The sequence below is a fragment of the Calliopsis andreniformis genome, chromosome 5 (assembly GCF_051401765.1).
Source record: "Calliopsis andreniformis isolate RMS-2024a chromosome 5, iyCalAndr_principal, whole genome shotgun sequence".
NCBI lineage: Eukaryota > Metazoa > Arthropoda > Insecta > Hymenoptera > Andrenidae > Calliopsis > Calliopsis andreniformis.
In genome coordinates, this window is record NC_135066.1 from 13,773,511 (window position 1) to 13,785,949 (window position 12,439).

Genomic DNA, 12,439 nt, shown 5'->3' on the forward strand with positions numbered 1-12,439 from the left:
AGACGATATCAAATTTTGTGAAAAATCGCCAGTCGTCGAGTGATAATTTGTTATTTCACGGACCAGTTCCGACTCGAGACGAGCTACGATTCCTATTTTAGTAGGAATCACTTAGGAGACGCGGGACCTCTAATTCGTAGGTCTAATGACATTTTAATGGATGAATAGATTCATCACGTGGAAACAGAAGGATACTTATGGAAATTTTTGGTCCTTTATTACTTATTCGAGTTTTTCAGTTGAAAGAATGATGACTGTTCCCAGAAGGTAAGAATAAGTATATTTTTGCTTGAAACTCTTTCTACTATATAAGTACAATTTACATCTATTCATTGTTTGCTGTTTGGGCTGTTTATTATAAAAGTGGTGTACATTTTGTCCACGAAGAGTTGGCTAGCAGAAGGACACAGGGGTCAGAAGCATCACTATCTGTCTCTCTTGCTCGACACGATTCGTTGTCGATCTTCGTCACATCTTTCAGCCACTATGGACAATAAGTGTGATGGCAGGACATATTTTCTATATATGTCCATCCTTCTGTAACGCATGCGTATTACTCTCAAGCAGACTTAAAATAGATGGAACTATATGATGTGTTAGAATTCCTAAAGTGGAGTGGGAATTTACACGCCAATTAGGCTCGCATTCCTTTGGCTAGTCAACTTCTCGTGGACGAACAGTAAGTCCATTTTTCCTAGCTTACAATTAAACATCCTTCTGACTAAATTATATCTAAATTATTTGTTCTCCCTGCTGTTTTCAAGAATGAATTTATACCATCCTCAAAATAAATAATCCATGTATTAAAACTTACATATACTACTATATCTTATCTACTGTCTTAATTACTCAACATCAATAATAGTACATAAATTTATACTCGCGAAAAAGATTGAAAAAGTGAAACAGATTATTTCACTTAAAAATCATCTTTTACTAGTAGACGTGATAAAATATCTTCGAGCTTAGCTCACGCTTGACAACATTATTATTACCTAATCGTATAATAAATCGATCAATATTCGTAAGAGTTGCTCATTGTCAGTAATATTTTGCAATCGATTCACGTTTCACTCAGGCTGGCAGTTTCACACGTTTTGTGCATTTCAAGAGCCACAAACGAGAACCAGGCACTCGGGATATTGTTCGGTGAGTCGATATTCACGACACACGCTTTCCGCCACATCGTAATGGAAAAGGCGACGGGAGGACGTAGACGATGAGGAAGCAGTGAACTGGTTATCAAGGAAGGAACCGATGAACTTGCCTTCGCCGTACATTCAGAGGCCGACTGGTTAGATTGAAACTGTCAAACTTTCGGCGGTAAGTTCGAAGTTTCTTACTCGTGGCTTCCGGCCATTCTGGCCCGTTCGACAGACACTTCGCGGTGATGTAGAAATTCATTTTTTGATTTCGCCCTGTTTGCGATTCGATGCTCTCAGACCAGGAGAAGCAGAAAGAATACACACTGATCACTTCGGTAAAGCTGGGTCTACACTGCATGTTATATAAGAAAGTTATATAACTGTTTAAGAGAAAGGACATTTGTATAACACTTCTCTTTCCTGTTTTCTAAGAAGTTACATAACGTTGTTCTGTAACGTGTAATGTGGACCCAGCTTAATATGTTGGCAGCTAAGGTATAGGTAGTAGATTTATAAGTACATATTCTTATTGTTATATTTAGGCTTCATTCCATTTATAATAATATAATTCGTTTTTTTTTATTTATCTAAATGTCACCGTGAATTCTACTTAAGTTGATGTACCAAATGCTATATCAAGAACAATATTTTCTGACCTCTTTAACTTGAAACTAACGTACCAAATAAGGAGATAATATTATAAAGCGAAAAGTGTTCTAAAAAAATCACTAAAAGACATTCAAACCCTTGAGAGTCTTTCTAAAACAGATTCTGCAGAGAATCTTAAAATAATGTATCCAAAAAAGACTGCATTTATTCAGTTCAAACTGAATTCTACTTTCGTATATAAAGGCATTATAATAAACAAGTGTAAAGAAATTGTAAACTGCCTGTATACCTGCTATTTAATTGAAAACACACAAACTGTCCCGATTTTTATTTGCACAGTGCTTCTTCAGATAAAAATGCGTCGCTATAGATTGAAATTTATTCCTGAAACTGTAATTATATTCCTTTAGGTATTTTCAGCATCAAATTTATCGTTCGTTTGATGGAAGAGGAACGTCGGTATGCGAAAGGAACCCTCTTGCAACGTAAAATACTTTAGTCCTTGGGAATTCGCGATTAATACCGCTACGTTTATCGCACGAGATCTCGCAAGAAGGTAGAGTACACATTTCTCTGCGGTTATCTGTTATCCAGTATCGGTGATAGCATGGAGAATGCGCTCTGCGTTACGGTATACATCCACGATTTAAGGATTCCGGATTCCCTTGCATCTACGACTGCATAACGCGATCCACTCTGTGGCTCGTACTACCCCCGCGGTTCATTCCAGGTCCAAGGAACTTTCTGGCTCGTGGTTTTCGAGTGAATTAACTCGACGTTCGTGAAACTGATGAACCTCGTTGTATCAATGCGACGAGGGTAATTATCTACCACAGTTTTAATATTGTGCTGCTGTATATTGCCATGGTTCTGCTCCTGAGAGATTAATCAAGAGTTCGCGTTATTGTAATGCATTGTACTTCGAAAACTAAATTTTTCTTGTTTTTGTAGTTATACAATGGACTACCCCTGGCGAAATGTTTTTAATCAGACCTAACAATACGAAGTTATTTAGAAATATTCTAAGTTTTTAATTGGAAAATGGTAATGTATGAGTATAAAACGTAGGGGAATATTAGATTAGTTTTGTAGGGTAGTATTTTATATTTACAAAAACTACGATATTTTTAAGTAATTTCATTCTGTTCCGTTTGATGGAAAATTTGTTGCCAGTGGTATTTGAAGTGATATAGTTAAGAACAGGTCAGACAGATTATGTAGAATTGATTGAAGTTAAGTGATTGGTGGATTCAGTCCTTCTATGCAAGATGATGTCTCTGGTATGTCACTATGAAAGAAATTCTTTTGGTCTTGAAATTATGTTTATTAACTAGAGCTCAGGGTTTAGAAGGTGTATAAAGCAACGATTAAAGTAGAAGAACTAGAGAGTAGCAAAAAAGACAATTGCCTAATAATGGGAATGAAAATATATTTGAGGTCCCTTGCAAGCCTGTAGTCTCAAAGAAATCAAAATTTTCAGGGAACCAAAGTTCCCTCGTAAATAGCTCTCTCCATCGATGTACATTTCTAGGTACCAAAGACAAAGTGTATTAAGTGACACAAAAAACAAGTGGATGTACATTTCTAGGTACCAAAGACAAAGTGTATTAAGTGACACAAAAGCAAGTGGACTTACTCTACTCACTTACTCCAATATTTATTCATATACGAGGTCCAAAAAATACAGCAAAATTCTTTGTAACACTGCAAATGCTGGTTTCCTTATTTCCAGACTAAAATAAAAGAAACACTCGATTAAAAGAAAATAAATGCAAACAAAGAAAACAATGATCTCTAGTCACTTCACAGTCAAAGATTTCATATCTGCAGCACTCTACCAAACAGCTTCACAAATACGAACATCTAGAGACTCAAAAAAAAGAACCAATACAAAACTCTACTATTCAAACTAACCACTCCACAAGGTATCCTGATCGTCTCATATCCAAAGCCTAATAACACTCTCTCTAATGCCTCTCATGGAGTTTGCATAATAAATCGAAGTACGATCGATGATCGGCATGAATCACGCGTTGTCCCGAGCGAATCCAACCCGACACCGATCCAAGAGTCGTCCATCTTGCAGGAAGGAAACGGGGACATAATCGCGTTTCATTTGCCGCGTGGGATCTAAGAAGAGGCACCGGGGCTATCTATTTCTGGCCGACTATCCGTTATCTTGTATCGGAGATAGGCCGCGTGGGGAATGCATCGCGGCACTGGCGCACACTAACGATTTAAGGCCTGCGGATGTGCAAGGAGGTAACCCGTGCATGAATTAGGTCGCCAATGCCATGCAGGCCAGCTAATGTTCGCGGTAACGGCACTTTGCTTAATTTCCCCGAGCACCCACGCGGTGCTCGATCGTTCTGCCATTTTCCTGGTAATCGTACCATCGATTCGATATTAACAGAGGTCTTGGCTGTCTGCCGTATGGGACGAGCTAGGTCAGACAGCGACAGCTAGTCCAGAGGATACAGTTTTCTGATTGATTCAATCTTTCAGCTGAAGTGATGATAACCAAAGGCAGCGTCCACGTATTTTTATATGTTTTTCTGTGGAGCTAAAGGATGCATTAAGTGGACTTTTAGAGGAGGGGGTGGAACTGACCTGTTACGGGGGAAGTAGCGTCGGCCATATGCATGTGGGCAACAAGCAGTGCATACTATAGTCGAATTTGAATTAATACTAATATTAGCCGCGTGATTTGAAATTTGAAATCGCTTGGTAAGGCGTACCAGCATTATTTTATATTGGTCTCATAAAACGATATCGTGAGGTACACTGCTTTAGGCTGCGTTTTTTTTAATATCATTCAATTATTGTTTTGGAACACTTCATTGTAGTATTAGAAATCAAGTATTATACAATATGAAAAACAAATACTATCCCTATAAAAAACACAGTGCAGTATAATTCCTGTTAATTTAATACCTCTGTGCATTCAGTATAAGTTTTCTCCCTTATACTTTCTGGAAAGTGGTACTTCCAGAGCTTGAACAATGAGAAATCAAATTTATATATGTATCTAATTTTATTGCTTCTTCTATTACACTTTTATTACAAGGGGTTAGCGTTCGAGTTTTTAACCTCATTTCATTTGACCTGTCAACTCATTCTAAAATTTAAAATAGCTCCATGGTATGGCACAAGCGACACTACTTATCGCTCACAGGCAAATGGCGACGACGATCACTCCGCCCTTCCATCTATGACTTCCCCCTCTCACCAGGAAGTCTCCATCATTTAGATCCACGCGTTCTTCGATCCCCTAATCCAGTGCTGTCCAAGCGAGGGCTCGCGAGTTCTGTGGACTCTCCCACTCCCGTTTCCGTCGTCAGGGAAACCATGTGACGCTTTGAAGGCTTGCATGATATGTCAATGTTCCTATTTGTAAGAAAGCTCAAACCATTGATCTCTATACCTGGATACAGGATGGGGTTTCTGAGCATAGGCCTGATGGGAGCAATAGAAGTGCCGCCATGTTATGAGAATACAACATGCGCGACGCTCGTGAGGGACCAGAAATACCAAGATTTCCAATTCACATATGTACTTATAACGTTTTCTGATACTACCCAACAGTCATTCAGTTTCTGTGTAGCCATTTTTATGTAAAAATTTCCTACAATCCACAAGATATAAGATTTTTGGAATTATGTAAAAAGTATAGAAAAAATGAGCATATATGTGAATTGGAAACCTTAGTATCTTGGGTCCCCCACAAGCATCGCGATTGTTGTATTCTAATAATATGGCACCACCTCTAATGCTCTCATTGAGCTAAATCCCACTCCGTATCCAGATATAGAGGTCAGTGGCTCAAACGCTACGAATAACTTATGTGTTGGTGGAGCAACAGAACGATAGGAAGGAGAAGTTTAACTTTAAATATAGTTTTTCTGACAAAATTATGTATTGATATGCACCTAAAGAATGGTTAGACAATAACACAAATGCAGAATACAGAAAAAATTATTCTTTACTCATTTGCACATACTCAGATTAATTGTGCCCCAGAGTTGGCTGTTCATGGGTTAGTTATTCCAAAAACGTCTAAAATTTACTTGAAATGTGGCTAATCAGTAGAATAAGTCCTAAGTCAGACACATGTCACGTGTATTTTAGACTTTTTTCTCAACAACTAATGACTTAGACACGACACCTAATTCGTAATTTCATTTATCTTCATTGTTATCTTAATTTAGGATTCATGAAATTCTGACACCTGTTGTCAAACAATCTGCATAGGTTATTGGGAAAATCTTTAGAAATAATTCTGGGCATGAAAATAAGACGAAGAACAAGAATAAAAAAATTATAATTGACCCTAAGCTTACTACTAGATTATCCTATTACTATTAGATTATTTCCCATTTTGACTTCAGAAGAAATTGGAGTCCTATCTGCTATTTTTAATATCATTTCAATTTTACGTGTCTTTAATTAGACCCACGTATCAACATACACAATTTTGTTTTCTGTCCCTGTTTCTCTCTATAACTGTCTAGAAGATACTGTCAGTACCAGTTGCATAGAACACTCTGTATAGGACGAGTCGTTCCCCTCATTCACTACGATGGCAACGGGCAAATAATTGCATTACCCATCCTGGGGCGCGTAATATGCGATGAATGTTGGTTTATACCCACGATACGCCATAACCATATTGCCTTCACGTTCGACTGCCGATCTATATTTGCTTCGGGACGATGGCGCTGGACAACGGAAGCCTGCTAGCCTCTGCGTGTTTCCGCCTTTAATGAGGTTAGCATGGAGCTGCATAAGCGTTCATCCAGGGAAACTTCAATCTTTTCTCGTTAAATAGTACGAGAAGAGGGGATTATCCCATGATTGAAGGATAGAATGATAGAATGCGATAAAAAAATGATTGAATTTTTCTAGAAGGTGATAGGATATGAAGTAAGGGTCTAATTTTAAGACGAAGACTTCACTGTAAAATTAATCCCCACTTGGTATCAATATTACTGTCATGTATTTACTTTCATTCTACTATAAAAAATAAAATTTGTAGTAGCATACGAAAATCTAATGAATACTCAGTTTATTATTCAACACTTTAAGTTATGTACGTTTTTTATACTATACAGGATATTTGACAAGAACTGTCCAGAAGAGGGAGTAATTCTAAATGTTAAAATTACCACTAAATGTGTCTGACATTGGTAGTTAATCTACTGCTGACGTGTATTAGTCAGGTCAGACGCAGCACTCTCAGTAGAATGAGTCAAGTCAGACACATTTCACATGTGCTTTAGGAATGTCTTTAAGAATTAATAACTCATAACCAAAGCCTCAAAGTTCATTAATGAATCCTTTCAATATCTGTCATTTCTTGTTGAACCCTGTATATGACACACGATAATAATTGATACAAGAATAATTGACCTGTTTTTCTTTATAACTCTCCTCTATCATAGCAGCTGAAATAAAATAAATGAGAGATCTTACCTCTTGAACCTTTCTGTGAACGATGATCTTGTGCCACTGATTATCGTCGAATCGAACTTTGGCTGGCTTTATATGAAGATCTAATCTTCCTTTCGCCAGCGTCATTCCCACAGCAGCTCCACCATCTCTGAGAGATACAGTTAAATAGTCATCTGCTTCCCCTGAAACAGCACAAGAAACGAATTGTCATACAACTTCGTATGATACATTCAAAACGTAGAGATCTGATATTTAAAGGTATCCATTTATTAAACTGATATGCTATCTTTATTTTCAAATAAAAATTCAAGTTCCAACAGTATTTAAACCCCTTTACTTTGTTTCTTAATTCTTTAAATTCCATACACATGCAGATTATATTATTTTAATGCCGTTATAGTTTTATTTTGTAACAAGTAACAAGAAAATATTTTTCGTTATTCTTATAACGATTCCTTAGTCTCCAGAGTTGTCTTAGCCTGTATAATAGTAAAAGAGAAGTTTCTACACACAAAGCACACACCATTGTGGAAAGTGAGAATAGTTTCTTCAAAAATTTCGTATCTATAATCGAATAACAGCCGTCTTGGGTAGACTTCAGTCTCATGAGTGAAATTAGCAGTGCTAACTGTCAGTACACAAAAACTACCGCCACGAAAACATATAATTAGAATTACGAACAGAATAAGAGGTCTTCCACTCGGGACATGCTCCAGTTACGTAACTTACAGTTTAGTGTATTGTTCCCCAAAAGCCTGCGTACAAGTTCTAACTAAACTGTTGAAAATAAATTGTTACCACGCAAGCTTTCATTTAATACCAAGTTAAATTTACAACGATAATAACAATAAAAAGATCTCACTGTAAAAAAATACTTTCAGAAAAGCATAATCAAGTAACTAAATCTATCCATTCTAGAATAATATTTCAAATACAAAACAATGAAAATTGTTTCTTTTCCACTGTTATATACATTGAGTATTTTTATATCATCCCCTAAATATCGTCTTTAAAAATTCTTTTCCTTCTCTAAAAACTAATCCTCACAATTAGATACATTTGATCACTGAACACTAACTATTACTTTCTACAATCCCTTTCTATCCTTCAGAAAAATTTCCAACCACCATCTTAGAAAGTTTCTATTCATTAGAATACAAAATACAAAATAAAAAATGACACTAATAACGAAAGATCCTAATACGAATCTTATAGTGAGGATTCTTTACTCTTTTATTATCATTCTCGCCATTAAAAACGGCGGTGTATGAAACTATAATATCCTTCTAATCTCATAGAAGGATAAGATAAACTGGTTCGAACAGGAGATTAAATCCTACATAACTCGGGCATAATTATACTGGCGCAGAGATGTCCACAGCCACCATTCGCCAGAAACAATAAAAATAAACTGTCGTTTGCCGCGTCTTAATCCTCTCGGCTCGTTTCAGGCTCGCCGATATAACCGACATAATCCGTGAGCTTTTCAGTTCGGTCGCCGCGATAATTATTAACGACGAGCTCAGTCGTTTTAACGTGGAACGTCGAACCGCGCTGGGAACGAAAACCGCCGAAACTAATGGTAAGCGGATACAAACGATTTATACGTTTCGTCGTTCCAACCACTAATCCCTGCTATGTTCGATTGCGAAAACTATTCGAGAAAACTGAACGATTAGATTTCTTTTTTCCTTCGGTGGAGAAATTCGTTACCTCAAATGTGTTAGTACATAAAAAGATAGGCGAAGCTAAGAAGAAATTGCAGCAATGAGCGTGTTAGGATTTCTGTTAAATAGATTTATGCTACGGTCCCCAAGACACTGTTATTTTTGAGCTGCATCTGTTTTTGATTGTTATATTAGTTATTGCACATAAGCGAGGAAGTTAGCCCTAAAAGTCTCATAGAATCTTTTAGGGGACCTCATCGCGCTCAGAAATGCATTTAGTTAATAAGGAACGAAGTTTGGCCTGCACCAATCAGAAGTGTTCTTATACTTGATTGGCTGGAGCCGTGCTACGAAAATTAGTACTTAAGGGTGCGAATAATGCCCGAGGTCAGAAATAGAAACGAGCTTTACTTGATAAGAGCTGTACAAACGACAATTTGTATTTCGTTTATTTGAATACGCTGACTTGTGAAACATATTCGATTTGAGGTGACACTATCGTGCAAAATTTTATAGAAAGAAAACACTACCACTTTTTATACATTTTTTGGTAAATATGCCATTTAGTGAAAAATGTGATCTTTCACTTTGTATTTGGTGTAAGTGGGAGACAGATCATAGCAATTTTTAATTTGGTACAGCTGTAAGAGTAGATAAGGAAGATTAATAGAAATGAAAATATTAGACATCAAGAATGTAACATTGATTACAGTAAAATTTATGTCTGTATTATATCCAGTCGTACACACGTAAATTCCCTTATTCTTTTCACGTTATTTTTATATTCGCCATGAAGCGAGAAATCAGAAGCCATGCATTATAATAAAGAACAACTATATCATTGATGGACACTGAATGCAGAAAATGATGAAACTTTGAAGAAGAAAAATAAGTAGTATTAGTCTGAGGATGTGAAAAAATTATCAAATGAGGGATGTTAATGCAGTCATGAAAAATTGAAACAGAGAAAGAAGTACAAAATATTGAAGATAAAATACGTGTTATAAAATATATAAGTGAAATAAATTTCTGCTGTAATTGCATTAATTGCAGTGAACAATAAAGTTAAGAAAGAAGAATTACTAATTTTCTGTATATGTACAGCTATATACGTATCAAAATATTTGCAGTTTAACGAGAATTTGAGCAACCATCGTTGACTGCAATTTTTCCAACAATTCTACGTTTATTTAATCCCACAATTTTAATTACATATGAACGCAACAATTCATAAACTTTTTCACTTTTCAATTTTCGTCGAATTTTTCCCCATGGAATAACAACACAGTAATGTAAAGCGAATGGAATTGAAATTCGAGGGAGATATAAAGCTTCATCGCGGAACAACGAAAGCTAGCACTAGTATGTCGACGTTGACGGAACGATTGGTGCACTGCTGTTAAAATTCAGAGTTTATTCATTTATGGTAATCCTTGGCGTGCGCCAAGTATTCAGGCGCAAGGATCAAATAGAAAGGAGGCGAAATCTAGACAGACCTTCGCTAAATGCAGTTCGAGTGCAACAATCGCTGCACGGGATCAAATATATGTTTATCTATTTCATTGTTATCCATTGGAGAAAGGCAGAGATGTAGATTGTAATACGAGGCTAAGAATGAGGGCAAAGAATTAAACTGATGGTAATATAAATATAAATAAGCTAAAGGGCCTATGTTCCATGAAAAACGACTTGGAACTCAAAAGGTAAATGTGTAATACAAACCATCGATGTCGATATGAAACATTAACGATTAGTAAAATATAAACTGTTAATTACCAGTTGGGCAGGCACGATTGCGTCCATTGGCTGTTTGAACAGAAAAGTTCTCATAAATATAAGTTCTGGGATACTTTATTTATGAGGCGAGGATGAACATGAAATTAAATGCAGGGAGATGCATTCCAGACTGCGTCTAAAAGTGTGCTGTAAGATGAGGAAAATTCATTTCATTGAAGAATGGTGTTTCTTCCAATGCGATGGAAGTACTACTGAATAAGAAAATTTCTAGATGAATTCGAATTCAGCTGAATGATACATATAATGAAGCAGGGCACCTGCTGAGAGTTGTAAAATCATGTTACCTATAACAAGTTTGCAAGCCTGATAATAGTATTATTCTGTAGAATAGGTAATGCAAGAATTCACAGAATGCAAAGCATCTTAAGTGTTACATTAGTTTGAAGATGTCGAACAATCATAACTTTTTACAGAATTAGCTGCAGTTGAACCATTTTATTGAGAAAGTTTCTTTTCTCACACACTATTTCTAGAGAAGACACTACTTTTTAAGAAAAGGATGAATTCTATTCTTTTCAGCATTGATTCTTATTCAATATAACGATTTGACTCGAAAACCAGAATTCTCTAAATATTTAATAAACAGCTAAAAAAATAAAAATTATCCATATTCTTATTTCCTTAAACCCCTGCTAGGGTAGCCTGAGGCAAAGCCTCACAGTGTTCATACGTAGCTTCAGAATTTAGAAGCAGCACGCGGCGCAGACCTGCTATATGCAATCACGATTAAAGTCACCGTCGCTGTAAGTTGTCACAAATCACAGGACAACAGGAAACGAACCTGGCCGATAAAAATCGCCATTTAAGGCTCGACTCAGAGGAGCCTGAAGGCGACTAGGCTAATAAGATGGAAGGTCAGCGTTCACGGCATACGCTCTCTAACGGCAGATTAATACAGAAGATACCAAACTGTGAATTTGAACGATAAGCATCGCGAGAGGGCAAACGAAATATCTGGCGTTGCCGCAGCGTGGCTGAGACAGGGGCTAAGGAGAGAAGGAAGAGACTGCAGCACGCCGTGAACCGAGAACCTATATGTGCACGCATCAACGCGGCAGTCCGCAATGCTGTAAAGCGCAGACACGTACAGAGAGGGCGAGTTGTACGTTTTACGCTGTTACTACGCATCCCTGTTTGACTCTGCACCACTGGCCCCTGGTTGCTCGTTTGTTCTCTAGATAAGCTACACCTACGGTCATCCGCTTAAATTATGCACATTTTTGTCGTGCTGTCGGATTGGGTTCGTGTCGCGGACTTTTGTTCCTCGGGATCACGAAACACGAAAGAAAAATAGCGTTGATATCTTGGAGAACATCCTTGAAGAGATGTCTCTGCTTAATTAGAGATTCTGGGAGGTCATATTCGTTGTGACTGTTTTTCGTTTGATGAAAGGGGGTAGTTAGAGATTTGTGACTTTCTTGAGTAGGTATTTCGTAGTTCTCCGTGTTGGGATTTTTGGATGTCAGCTTTTGGAAGAAATTAGAAGGTTATGTAGGAAACATATTAGGGTCATCTTTATCATGCACACGAAAATCGGATAGGTGCTCATATTGATGAAACTGGGAGATGGAAAAAATGATGAAGGACATTGGGGATGCACCAAACGGGGATGTATTGAACCAGGTACTGCAGAATATGAAAAGATAACAGGATACAGGACTCTCTCCGAGGCAAAGACAGTTTAACAGGATAGAGGACTCTCTCCGAGGCAAAGAAATAAGAAACATTCTAATAATATCAATAGAATACAAACCACCATCTACATCAATT

At 37.1% G+C, this 12,439-nt stretch overlaps 1 protein-coding gene across 1 annotated transcript in view; it reads right to left on the bottom strand.

Annotated features, from left to right (window-relative positions):
• Positions 1–12,439, bottom strand: part of Nrx-1 (neurexin 1) — a 370,027-nt gene that overhangs the window by 200,243 nt on the left and 157,345 nt on the right. The window contains exon 6 of the mRNA XM_076377439.1: positions 7,227–7,387. Within this exon, the coding sequence (XP_076233554.1) occupies positions 7,227–7,387 (161 nt within the window). The remainder of the gene's footprint in view (positions 1–7,226; positions 7,388–12,439) is intronic.